The sequence below is a fragment of the Plectropomus leopardus genome, chromosome 22 (genome assembly GCF_008729295.1).
Source record: "Plectropomus leopardus isolate mb chromosome 22, YSFRI_Pleo_2.0, whole genome shotgun sequence".
In the NCBI taxonomy this organism is placed as follows: Eukaryota; Metazoa; Chordata; class Actinopteri; order Perciformes; family Serranidae; genus Plectropomus; species Plectropomus leopardus.
This window is the reverse complement of record NC_056484.1, coordinates 11,389,731-11,404,092: the sequence shown is the minus strand read 5'-3', so window position 1 is coordinate 11,404,092 and position 14,362 is coordinate 11,389,731. Positions and strand designations below refer to the sequence as shown.

The 14,362-nt window shown below is 40.0% G+C and overlaps 1 protein-coding gene across 1 annotated transcript in view; it reads right to left on the bottom strand.

Annotated features, from left to right (window-relative positions):
* Positions 1-1,379: 1,379 nt before the first annotated feature.
* The window catches only part of wnt5b (wingless-type MMTV integration site family, member 5b), a 121,473-nt gene continuing 108,490 nt past the window's right edge, over positions 1,380-14,362 (bottom strand). Inside the window, exons 6-8 of the mRNA XM_042511047.1 lie at positions 12,739-13,031; positions 4,772-4,930; positions 1,380-4,662 (exon numbers count right to left, since the gene is read on the bottom strand). Of these exons, the coding sequence (XP_042366981.1) occupies positions 4,363-4,662; positions 4,772-4,930; positions 12,739-13,031 (752 nt within the window). The 3' untranslated portion in view covers positions 1,380-4,362. The remainder of the gene's footprint in view (positions 4,663-4,771; positions 4,931-12,738; positions 13,032-14,362) is intronic.

The following is a 14,362-nucleotide window of genomic DNA, read 5'->3' as shown; positions in this document are numbered from 1 at the left end:
AGCTGCTGGAGCATTTAACAGAGTCACAAAGAGGTGCTGAAGTCACACGGTACCGATTCCACAAAAGAGCCACAACAAACAGAGATAAAAACAGTCTGGCATGCACGGAGCAGATGAGGAGTCAATGAGTGGACAAGCTGTTGGTCCATCTGATGGGATCAAAGGTCTCAAAGAGGAGTGAGAAGATAATGAAATCAGAGAAAATGACAAGAATAGAGCAAGAACTATCAGAATCACACTGTGCAGTGCTATAAGATGGCGAACAACTTCACAAAAATACAAAATATTGACTTTTTTATATGCTAAAACAATACATACATATAAGCACAGTGTGATGAATGCAACATGAAAATATTCTGATTATATATTAATACTGTAATTCTGATATGACAAGGTTAATGCATGCATAGTTGACTTTTTACTTGCACTCATCAATCTTGAGTAATAGGTTTGAGGATTGTCTGCCAAAGAAAAATGGAAATGGAAATAGATTAATACTAGGTACAGTATATCTTTAACTCTGCACCTGAGAAAAAAAAGAAGTTATAATTGGAATATGCACACATGCCTGTCTCTTTCTCAATATAAAAAAAAAAGCTAATTGTGAACAGGTATAAGCATAGGCGATTATGACACTGATGCGTCTTAATCAGATTTCTGTTCTGGAAACGTAAGTAGAGCGTATTTTATTAGATTATGTCTCATTTGCATATTTAAACATAAAATTTCAGAAAACTTTAATGTAATTAATCACCTGGGGAAATGTCATGGTGATATCTATCATTTAAAAGTTTTATCCTATCCGCCTGTAGTGTCACCCTCTAAGGACTGTTGTAGTTAGTAACATCCAGCAGTGAGACTGCAGACTGCAACCAACTGAAACGTCTCCAAGTTGGCTAATGCAAAAACACAAACAGTCCTCTCTAGAGCCAGTGCTTCATTTGCCTGCAAGTTTCTGCAAACAACATGGTGGACTCCATGAGAGAGGGCCTACACCATATTAAGATATAAATGATTTCTTTCAAGGTGACAAGAATGTAAACAGTGTTAGTTTCAGGTGATTATAAAAAACTAATAAAAACACAGTTATTCATATTATATTCCATTACTGCCAATACCTACTGGACCTTTAAGTGGCTTCCACTGATTTCCAGTTGTGTTTTTTCCATTAATAATTTCAGCATTGTTGTTGTGAATGACTCTACTGTGATTCAGATTCTTGTACCGCATTACTTCCCCATTTAGCAACTGCAGCATCATTTTCCAAAACATCCTGGAAATGACAAAGACTTGTCTGTAGTTGTCAAGTTGGTGAAAAAGTTGGCCGGGATCAGACTGTTCCACAAGAACTGCAGCAGACTCAAGAACAGAGCAAAGCATTGTTGTCGAAGACTAGTTTATCAAAAGAATACACAATGATACTCATGTATAAAACATAGAAAACAGAAAATGAAAAACAGTAATAAAATATACCTTCTTTTCTTATCTACTACTTTGTTTTTTTAAAGTAGCACGTATTAAATTGCAGTCCTCTCTGTTTATCCACGCTCACACATTCATTTTTTCCACAGCATGTTCAGTCCTCTTCTGCTCACTTTGTCCTCTCCGTGTTTGCTATCAGCTGCGTCTATCGATTGGATTACATTATACATTTAAAATATCATAAACCCAACCCATACAAGTTGCAAAACTCATGGTAAATAAAATGTTACATTGGTGGCAAAACCGACACCACAGGGCTTTTTGTTGACTTAAAGGAATACTTCAACCACAACATAATCATTAATCACTCATCACCGTGTTATGTAGAGTTCGTTAAGTAAACTGTGTATTTCTCACATGCCTCCACGGTGAATAAAGAATCAAGAAGTTCTTGATAAAATAGATTTAAAGAGGGACCACATTTAACAACAGCAAACTCGCTCCGATTTCACTGAAAAATGACAACAAACATTGACTGTGACAGCAGCTTATTGCAAGCCATACTTCCATTTATAGTTAAACTTCACCCTCTAGTGGCCATAGTAATTACAGCATTACAGAAGCAAAGGAGGAAGTGGAGTGACAAAGCATAAAAAGTCATAAAGCCTGCATAATGTTGTACAAGTATTAAAGAAGCCCCCTATAGGGTGGGCGGAGCAGACACAGGACTTTCACCCAGGAGAGCACTTTTTGCATGACTTTTTTTTTAATAACATAGCCTAATGGGCTAGTATGTGTAGCATGCTATGGCAATGACGTACATGATATGTCATTCGTGACCTATTTTATGTGATCATGTCGAGTCAGTGACATAAGCACTTATTTATTGACAAACCAGGATGTTTTTTTCCAAACCTAACCAGGTAGTTTTGGAGTGGAACCGCTATCGTTTTATCATGCAATGTATCTCATCCCAACTTGTAAAATTTCGCCACTTCTACATATAACCCACCAGGTATCGTCCTGCATCCACTGTTGATGTTCTGGGATGTCGCATCAATTTATGCTTGTTTCATGCATTTTGTCTTTGCAAAACATACTTCTGTTTTTACAGGAAATGAAAAGATTCTGCTTGTTAGATTCATGGTCTTTTCAATATACAACTATTTATGTTTATTTCCTTGTGTAACAAAAGTTAGCTTTAGAAATAAACATCATGGTTTGGCTCAGCATTCACTCAGGTAGCAAACCACAAACCCTCGTGGTTGTTGGACACATTAGCTTCCCCTCCTGTCTGCCCTGTAGGGACTTTACAGCTCCTTATAGCAACTTGTTAGTAGTTGTTGTAGTAGCACACTTGGTCAAGCATTTGTGTTTGAACTCTGCTGAATAGAGCGCACAAGCAGTATATTAAGGAAGTCCTGAGCATATGACTGGATAAATGAGACTTGTATTACACTGCATGAGCTGTGTAAGAGTTTCTAAACAAATGCTTCTATATAGTTTTGCTGTTGGTTTACACGGACCCCATTTACTTTAATTCTTCATACATTTTCTCCGTTTTTAGATTCTTCATTTACCGCGGAAGCATGTGAGAAAATCAAATATTTCTCCATGAATCCACCATAACACGGGGTGACTAATTGATACTTAAATGATCATTATGTGGTTGAAGTGCTCCTTTAACAAGTTGCATAACAACATGAGATGAAGAGGTCCACTCTCAGTGAACGTGTCTCTTAGTGCGGGTTCATTAAGGCAGATTCAGCACATTAATCTCGCTAATGGAGGTTTCGCTCACTTCACTGTCAGATGAAGGACGCTGGCCGTGTGAGCTGCTTGTTTAAACAGCCGCGCTGCCAAGATGGCCGCGATCCTGCGAGCCTCATTAACCTGCGCGGACACACTTGTCAGGTCACAGGTGCTGCAAATCTGCTCTAACAGCAGTAGTTAAACTGAGACAAAGTGTGTCCTGTAAGTCGTTAGTCCTTTTTTTGATTGAAGATTAAGTGTTTTTTACTGCACTTTATTGTTTTTTTTTTTTTTTAAACAGAAATCAGCTGGGAATTCAGCTGTGTGACTTGTAAAACTGTCTCGTGAATTCTGTTGCAAAACAATCACTTATTTTCACTTTTTCCCTTTTTTTCACGGTTCTCTTCGCTTTCTCTTTTGCACCCCAAAAAGTGATTCCTCTTCTCCTCGCTCAGTCTGGAATTTTGGTGGGCTATTTTGTACTTCTGGTGTTTTTTCTGTTCTTATTGCAAGTATGTTGGAGCAACGTCAACCCATGTACGTGAGTATGTCTCTTGCAAGGTCAAAAGAAAGTGACACGGTGACACCGCTCAGCACTCACATGGCTTCAAACTCCAAAAGGACTGTAATGATTTGTGGGATTCCCGAACACAGGAGTTTTATGGGTCCAAAGTGTGCCTTCGCTTTGTTCGAGTCTCTTTAAATAACAATCAGTGTTGTATGTTTATTTATTATTTAATTATATATTTATTTCATCTCTTATATCTTCGTTATCACTCTGCGCGTCCCCATTTTAGGATCCAGTTGTTCCACTTTCTAGGTCCATTTATCCTTGATGTCCTTTTTCTCTCCATCTCTCCTTCCTTCAGGGTTGTGATCAGGATGTTCGCAGAAGGTGACGATAGAGTGACGAGAAACAGGAACCTCCTCTGGAAAATAAAAATTCCTTCTTTGCTTCCTGCTTCTGTCAATCTTCTCATCTATCTGTTCTTCTTTGCAACTATGTTTCCATCATTGTGGTATTTCATGTCAAAGCAGAAGATAATTAATGTAGGGGAGAAGAAAACTGGTCAGAAAATGGAACTTTTAAATTGATCCTGAACAAAACCCTGAAAACTCATCCATTCATCACCGTCCTTCAACCCGTCACCTCTTCATTTCCTCTCCCTCTCATCTGTCCATCGTCTGCTATTTACACACAAACTGGTCCACGAGCGTTGTGCAGCGCTTGCACTTGACGTAGCAGCACCAGTGGAACTTGCAGTGGCAGCGCTCGTGCTTGTAGGTCTTGAACTGGTCGTACCCTCTGCCGCAGCACATCAGCTCGCAGCCGTCCATGCCCTCCGAGGTTTTGTTGCAGAGGCGGCCCTGTGTGCCCAGCGAGCCCGTGGTCTCGTTGCGGAGGCAGTAGTCGGGACTGGTGTCGATGTAGACCAGATCCTCCGCAGTCGGGGTGTTGAAGCGCTTGTCTACCAACTCCAGTTTGCCCTGGTATAAGAAAGTTGATGTAAGATTTAGGATATATTTTTTAGGATGATTGTTCTGTTTATGACATTTACTGAAAAAAAAGAGATGCATCTTCTATGAGATTATATACCTTGCGTCCAATGCGCATGGCAGCCGCACTGTCATACTTCTCCTTCAGGAACTCTCCGACACGTCTGAAGTCGGCCAGCTGGAGCCAACAGGTCTTCAGACTGCAGGAACCCGAGACGCCGTGACATTTACAGGCGACATTCGCGAGGTTATAGGCGGCCTGGTGGAGGGAGAGAAACACAAGATGTTGATGTTAAATACTGTAGATGTGGTTGTTTTTCTAACACCTGACTTCATTTATATAAGAACAGTTTTCCACTGTATACACTCAAATTTAACATCTGTCCAGATCAACTGTGTTTTCTGTTTAGAAAGAGATTTTAGCGTTAGCCATAAGTGTCTGGTTTAAATTACTGAAAAACTTCTGCAGTCAGTTTCTGCCAATGTGAGGGGAAGAAAAGATCCCTCAGTCATTATGATAAGAAACTTTCAAAACATTGATCTTATGACTATGACCTAGTATCTCAAAATATAGACAAATTATCTCAGAAAAATGAGAAGCTTTCTAAAAAAAAAAAACATGATATCTCAAAATAATGAGATGGTTTCACTAAATAATGAGTTATTTTCTCAAAACAAAGAAAAAACACTCTCAATATAATAACTAAGAATCTCAAAATACTGTGAAACTTTCTAAAATTAGTATCTCAAAAATAATAAACCTCAAAATAATGAGTAACCTTCTCAAAGTAATGAAGTTGTATCTTTTAAAACTTGTTTCAAGATATGAAATCATAATTTTTAGACATTTAGTCATTATTTCGAAATAGTTTTTTTTTATTATTATTTTAAGATAATAAGTCATAATTTCAAGGAAGTTTCTCATAATAAAGACTTACAGGATATTTCCCCATCACAGAAGCCGAAATGGTCCTCCATAAATATCTACTATGATATAAAAACAGTATTTGCTTCAGTTTTGACCACCTTAAACCCCCGTGTTTTACAGTCTGAGACTTGAATGTTTTGCTGTAGAGCTACATTTGCTACTACACTGCTGCCATCTTGTGGTCAACATGTGTAAGCACTCTGAGAAATGTGCTCAACAATGAGCTCCTAAAAGCCTCAAGGTAAACTAAGCCTCAAGATGATAGATATTCTGACACTGAAGTTGATGACGTTCAAGTTAATGAACTCTGGAGATTTGGGCCACAGTTTTTTAAAGCTTCTGCTGCAAAATTAAACAGGAGAGGAAAAATGTGAATAATGGCTGAAAGGAAAAACACCATATTCTCATAGCTCCACATGTGCCAGCTGTGCACTTATACATACACTGCTACTCCTCCTGAGGGACTAAAATTAGCTTTATACAGCAACAAATGTAGAAATATTCCCGTCTCTGGTTTTTGTGCGCTGATGCAAAACCTCCTCCTGTTAAAATGTGCGGTGAGATAGATCACCCAAAGGGAAAAATGCAATGCAAAGAAAAACAAAGAGTTTTTTTTTTGTTCCATACATACTTGCTGTTCTCCAACATGGCTGTCTATACTACTCCACCAAACTAAAACAAACAGCTGACTGAGAATAGAAGGGTTACTACTAACCAGAGGAAACGTGGCTCTATTGTAAATCCTGTTTCCCACACAGCTCTGAGCGAGGATGCTGTCATTTTAAAGAGAAAACTATAAGATGACAGGCTATTAGTTTAGCTATAAAGTCGGTAGCTTGCAGAAAATGTTCCTATAATAGAGAGGTCACCGGGCACATCCATGACTCTTCCAAACATTACTTTTTTCATGAAAATGAGCCCCAGATTTCTCTATATGAGATTTCTCATATAGCCGGTATTTCAGATAGAAGCACTGACTATATGTGAAGGTGTTAACACCTTCATCTGCGAAGAGGAAGGCACAGACGCAGACATTCAGGCCCGAATCTGGACGGTTAGAACTGTTTTTGTTACACTGAGGCCCATCTGGAACTCAAAGGAAATACGGCAAAACGCCAAACTCTGGATGTTCAACACCAGCCTCAAAACAGTAGCTGGTAACTTCTATAAAAAATACATCTGTGTCTTTTTGTGTCAGACATAAATGTCAATCATTTGAATCAGTGAGGTCAAACTAGGCAGTGCTGATCAAATGTGAATCAAGATTATGTTACTGCACTAATTATTTCTCACCTCAAATGTTTTGCATGCAGCAAACTTAACCTGGTCAGGAGCAGTTAAATGATCTGAGTTTTGGCTTGAAATCAGATGAAAAGTCCCTTTCACGTCTTCTCTGAGTAAATACACTTTTTTCTAAATTGTTGAGCCGTAATGTTGCAAAAATGCTCCAAAAGGAAGCTGTATCACTGTGTCTCCAAATAGTAGTTAGTGAAGCTTGCATCTTAACTAAGTCTTTGCAATATCAGTTTGCAAATTGTTTGGCTCGGTCTCAGCGTTATGAGGCATTTTTACATATGTGTATGCTGCAGAAACAGAACAGGAAATGCGAGATTTATGGTCGTGGCAGCGGCCTTCACACCCTGCAGCTCCACCAGGCCAGTAAGGCAGCATTCAACAAACACGTAATAGACCTCTCATCAACACACAAACACACACACATTGTACCCTGTCACTTATAATACATTGTGATGTTTGCACCGATGCCGTTCCCACCACACTTGCTGAATCAATTATTCTGATTCCTACATTTCCCCTCGCACAAATGAAACCCATCACTCCTCACACTGCCTGATCTCAATTACCTTCTCACCTCTGTTAACCTCTGCATCCCAAACACCCCCGACCCCCACTTACAACCCCTCCTCTACTTTACTACCCAGCAGGCATAGCACTCGGCACCCTCCAATCCTGTGACTCGACCCCCGTGACCCCCTCAGACAGAGCCCGGGACAATTTGTAAAGGAAGCGGTTTTTTGAGTGTTTGTGGTTCTGTTTTTGATATTTTATAAAGGGGCAACTTTCTAAAACTCTTTAAGTGCTTATTTTAGGAAATTATTATGTATTTATATCAGGAGTTAATGGGAGTAAATGGGATTTTTGAAGTAAGAAACCGTTTCATACATTCATCATCAAGAGGAAATCCTCATATTTTAAGACTCCTCGCTGTTTTACGAGCCCTCATGTTTCCTCAGATCCCCCACTGTGGGGTTTATTAGACCTTCAGAACCACAGTAATAAGAAAATTAGGACTGCAACTCTTTTTTCAGCCATGGCCCCAAACTGTGGATCACATTTTCAGGGATATTAGGGAGGCCAGAATCAGCAGGAGGTTTTGAGCAACAGCCTAAAACAAGATCTTTCAGTTCACTTTTACCTTGTGATTTGTTTTCTGTGCTTTCTTTTTCTGTTTCTGCTACAGTGCTGTTGGTAGTTTGTACACAGCTTAGTCACCAGAAGAAAATGCTGGTATTGTACATTTCTGCAAATCACAGAAATGTACAATGTGTACATTGCATTTAAAGCATATAACAATTTCTACAGTGACGCAGTTCAGATTAGGTGTTTAGGGGGTGATTTTTGTCATTTGGATGAGAAGGGGACGATGGACAGATGCAAGACATCTATTTTTTCAAGCACAACAGACAACAAAGTCATGATTTTAGCTAGACATTGGAGACATTCAGCTGTGGTTGTGGCGACAAACCAGGTATTTGAGCCAAAACATGATGTTTTGCTAACCATAATCAAGTGTATAGTAATAAACTTCATTTTTCAACATAACTGCTGCACAATAATGCACAAATACAAGTTATCTGTGGTTTGCTGAAACGTGCCATGCCAACATTTATTCTGGCAATTGGCTTGTAGTGCATGTCATTTTTTTTTTTGGTTTGTGAATTTGAGCTACATCCTTTGAACGGCACTATAGCAACAGCTCATCATTCATTGTTCTTATGATAAATATTACAAGCTGCCAATAACATCATGTTGTCCGAATCAAACCATGCATATACTCCGTGTGTGTGTGTGTGTGTGTGTGTCCTGCATCATACTGAGCTATTTGGTTGGTCATGCCTGCTGGGCACAGTGACACTGGACCTGATAACAACACACACACACACACACACACACACACACACACACACACACACACGGTCAGTCATCCATGGTGGAGACACGGTCTCTGCATCAGGCACAATAGGTTCTGCTCAGACAAGGTTAGGGGTTAGAAGCTGTGTGTGTGTGTGTGTGTGTGTGTGTGTGTTTGTGTGTGTGTGTGTGTGTGTGTGGGGGGGGGGTTAAAATAGTGCAGAAATAGAGAAAATAGCCCACCCTTTGTGACAGAATAAGCAATGAATGAGAAGCAAAGATCGCCAAGAAGGACACATTTTTCTGATGGATCTTATAATTGTTACAATCAACAACACTGTTATTAAATTCAATCTTAGCTCTGTTTTTTTGTGATCTGCTGTTTGTTTTACTGCTCTACTGTTTGTCATTAGAGCAGCTTCAGTTTTGCAACTAATGGTGATTAACTTTGCAGCTGTAGAGAGGCTACACATACCAACTGTTGGTCTCCTGATTCAAACCAGCAACTTTCAAATAAACAAAAGAACTAACCAGAAATTAAAATACAAATAAACGGTTCACTGGAACCATGTTCCTCATAAACATACCTAATACTGGTTCTTTTTTTATTGTTGGCATTTCTGTCTGTCAAACATGCTGCATGTCCCTTCTCTGTTGCTCTCTCAGCGTTTTTTGGGATTTTTTCCTTATCTGAATCGTAGGTCTGTACGCTGTACAGATTGTAAAACACTCACAAATTTGTGATTGTGATGAGGAGATGTAACATCATTTTGTCAAAAAAATGACTTTTAACCAGGAGACAGCTGTTGGTGCCCCATGTGAAACCAAAGCTCAACATAATATGTGACTTTTAAGGACTTTACGTGACTACAACCCAAAAGAACTTATCTTTATTTGTAACTGTTAGCTTATCTCAATTATGTCCTTTATGTAGGTATTTTAACTCAAACCATTTTCTCTTCCTAAACCTAACAAAGCATTTTTCTTTTTCTAAATGTAACCAAACTGCGACCAATTCACGATAATCACTGGTAATCTATTAATAGACTTTGCATTGGCATTGTTTGTGTGTCATCAGCACATAACCTACTTGTGACACATTTTGTGCCCGCCATCATTATGCATTGTTTCACATTTCTGAGATACTGTGTATCATTTTAAATAGCTACACTAACATCAAAAAGAAACTTCTGTATGTTTTTGTGTATAATTTTGTGCTATTTCCATGTGATCAATAAAAAATCATGACACATTTGGTATCTTTGGAAGCCCAGTGTGTTTGATCAGGATTTAAAAAACTTAATATTTGTGCTTGTTTAAGCAATAATTTAAGGACCACAGTGGAGGTTAGTGTTAGAATAACACATTCTTGAGCTTTTCTTAGGTACCAAACATATAAGCATATTTAATAAATACAATTAAGAGTGGCCACGGCTGCAGCGAGCAACAAAGTGATCCACAGGTTGACAGAAACATTTGAAAGTTCACTTCTGTGTTCAGAGTGAAGGCGGCACAAAAGTGGCCTGTTGTTGTCTTCAGACTGGGAATGAACATCGAGTTGTTTTGGTCTCTGTGTGACAAGGCCTGCCTCATTTGATTTGTGTGAAACGGAGACAGTGGACCTGGGTGGCTTTGTGTGTGTGTGTGTGTGTGTGTGTGTGTGTGTAGGTCTTTGAAAGTCGGGGGACTGTGACGGAGGTCCATCCCTCACCCTGCGTCTCTGTCTCCAGACGCTTATACACACAGACGCACACAGACGACCACGTTATCCGCCTTCCACACAAACCAAATGAAGCTGAGCACACACACACGCACACACACACGCACATTCTGAAACACAGACACACACACATACAGCGGCACGCCCCTGTCACCTCCACAAAAGCCCTGCGGTTTGCCTTGTTCAACCAAGCAAGACAAATCCCGCTTAGGGACAAACCGGCGTGTCCAGGAAAGAAAGAGAGAAGAAGGGATGAAGAGGAAGAGAGAAAACTGTCTTCCTCTCGGTCGCTCACCCCCTTTTCATCTCTCTCTTCTCCTCTCTTCCGTTTCGATGGACAGACAACAATGAAAACCAGGGATCAAACAGGAGGGACGAGGAAAAGTCATTCAAAAGAGTGTGTGTGTTACAGAAAGGCAGAGGAACTCTCTCTTTGTGTGTGTGTGTGTGTGTGTGTGTGTGTGTGTGTGTGTGTGTGTGTGTGTGTGCGTGTGCGTGGGTGTGCGTTAATACATGGCTGTAGCAATAGATCTTTCTCTCTCACACACACACACACACCTTCCTCATAAAAGTTCCATTTAACTGTGCTGGTACACACTGGATCAGGAGAGTGTGTTTATCTTCAGTTAGAGGAGCTTTGTTTAAGCTGTTTGCAAGACCAAGACTGTGTGTGTGTGTGTGTGTGTGTGTGTGTGTGTGTGTGTGTGTGTGTGCGTGTGCGTGTGTGTGCGTTAATACATGGCTGTAGCAATAGATCTTTCTCTCTCATACACTCACCTATAGCCCCAATGGGACCCTAAGCAGAAACACAACCTCTCCAGACCCTCACCTTTGACCCCTGATACACACACACACAAATCCAGGCTCACTGTCTCACACAAATCAAATGGAGCCGAGACGACACACACACACACACACACACACACACACACACACACACACACACTCACACACACACACTTACACACACAGTCTTGGTCTTGCAAACAGCTTAAACAAAGCTCCTCTAACTGAAGATAAACACACTCTCCTGATCCAGTGTGTACCAGCACAGTTAAATGGAACTTTTATGAGGAAGGTGTGTGTGTGTGTGTGTGTGTGTGTGTATTAGTCGAAGGTGAAAGGTTTCTCTTAGAGCATCACTCTCCACCTGAAACAATTTCAACAACTTAAACTCCAGCATCATTTTTTTAGCTTCTTATTGTTGCTGTCGGGTAGGAGTGTCTAAACATTTTTGAATGGGGGCAAAATTGGTCACAATTGGCCCCTGGGCTAAATTTTGGACATGTCTGCTGTATGGCAACTAGAGAGAGCTTAAAAAAACCCTCAAAAACCAAAGTATGTTAGTTTGACAAAACACACTGCATCCATCCGTTCATGATTTCATCCATCAGTCTCTTTTAAAAGTGTGCTACAAATCATTTTCTAAATCGACTGACATTATTCATTCTCAGCAAGTCGACACTCACACAACTCCACATTATCCACTTTGTTTGAACCAATCTGGCAGCATGCAGGGAATGTGAAGGAGAAACCATGAAGAACTAACGTTGCGTTACTGAGTGCCAGTTGGAAAAAAAATATATCAAAAAATAATTTTGTTAGTGTACAAACACTATGCGGTGGTCAACGAAAAAACTAACTGCAGTACGCAAAATGTGCATGTTGAAAATAACAGAGAGACATAAAAACTTAAACTTGTTGCACGAATAAATACAGAAATTTAAATAAGCATATTATGTTTTTTGTATGTAATACTGTAACTTGATACTCTGATGTTAAATTGGCATTACATTTGGAGAAGAGCGCTTTATGACTTGTTTAGGATTTGAAACGCATAGTTTATGACTTGGAACTTGATTTGGGATTTGAGTGCAAAGACTCGATACTTACTTGTGATTTGAAGAACAATGACTTGGTCCCACCTCTTTGTATTTGTGTGTGTGTGTGTGTGTGTGTGTGTGTGTGTGTGTGTGTGTGTGTGTGTGCGTGTGTGTTACTGCACTGGAATGTGCATTGACCTGGCGACCTAACCAGACTCCAAGGGCGTTAGCAGTTATACCATTTGGGACCCTCCCAATAAATAACTTACACACACACACTCACAAATACTGCCAGGTCAGGCCACCTCGACTCACACACACATTCCTTAGAGATATAGTACAGGGTTAAGAGGAATGACACACTTCCTTCACTTAAGTTTTGTTCTTGAAGAAAAGTGTTATTATTTTTGAAGTGAAAGACTAAAAGAACATTGTGTCTCGCGTACCTGTCTCCCAGCTTCATTATTCTGCAGGTTCATCAGAGTTCGGGCGTGCTCAGCAGAACCACGTGGGTAGTTCTTCTCTCTCTCCCTGGCGTCCACGAACTCCCGGGCAAATCTGTAGCCATAGTGCACGTTGTCGCCGCAGCCGCCCCACAGCCAATCCCGCGGCAGGTCGCGGGGTCGAGCTGCACGGCTGCAGCCGCAGGTGGAGAGCTCACCCTCGCGGCACGCCCGGCTGATAGCATTGACCACGCCAGCTGCACTGATGGCGTAAGTGAAGGCTGTTTCCCTGGAGCCTGATGGAGAAGAAAATACAAAATGAACTAAAGGACAGATTTAAGCATTTCAATTTTCATATTAGATAACACCTGATATGATATTAAAGGGGACCGACTATGCTTTTCCTTATTTTTTTGTCATATATGTAATATTACAATGCTGATATTCATGTTAAATGTGGCCAAAGTTTTAAATAATGAGGTAATCGTATGTAAAAGTAATCAATGTGAGCCACAACCTCAGGCTTCAGCCTGTTCTGAATATTCTATTTCCAGCTTGTCACAGATTTCTTTAAATATGTCTGTTTAAGGCACACTACTGTTTACTTTACATACACTGCTTATAGCTTCATGCTAACATCATGGAAACATGTCATCTTAGTTACCGATACTGTTAATTTCACCACTGAGATTCTTGCTTGATTTGGAAGATTTTGGTTTGGGAACTTTCAGTGGTAATGTTTTACAGTAAAAACTGATGTCATTCTCAGTTAGAGCTACATTGAGAGTAGAGAGGTGGCAAGATATGGAAGACCTGGAAACAGTGACCAGTCAGCTCAAACTAGGCTTTTTCAGGAAGGGGGCTTAAAGAGATGTGCTATGAGGAAAGGATGTAAACATGTTCTAGCAGAACCTAAAATAAAGTATCAACCTGAAAATGAGAATAATAGGTCCCCTTTAAAAAAATATAAGAGTAGCGTGAATAAGTGCTTATCTTGTTTTTTTATTTAGGACTGTGGTATGTGTTCATTGACAGGAAGCACGGGTAAATGCACAGGGTAAACCCCCCACCACCACCAACACCAATGCAGCAAACAGCCCTGCACCCCACGTCACTAACAATAGACAATAGATGCGATTTCAGGCTCTAACTCTGTACCTGGTTTAACTTAACAACTTAAAACACCAGCTCAGTGAGACGTAACACACAATGGGCAGCATTTAATGCAACATATCAGCTTTCCCCTGTAGTTTGACCTTTGTGTATACCTGTCCTACCTCTGACTAGTCAACCCTAATGATAAATTGTGACGTCACCCAAATTACAAAACAGAGTTTCTCACTCACCTCTAGTGGCATCTTTTCTGCCTCCATGTCAATGCAAATGAGTTCAAAATCAATTCATTTGAAAAATCCAGCAGCACGTCTTTCCAGTAACAATATTCCTGTTCTCTGCATCAACAGTTTTCACTGAAACTTTCTACCTTTATATACATTAAAACTGCTGACTGTGTTTCTGAATACACATTTTCAGAAGTTATTTTGCTGGCAAATGTAACTTTTCAATTCAGTCAATAAAATTGTCTCAGTTGTATTTGAGTAAAGGACAAAAAATCTCAAATCCTGGA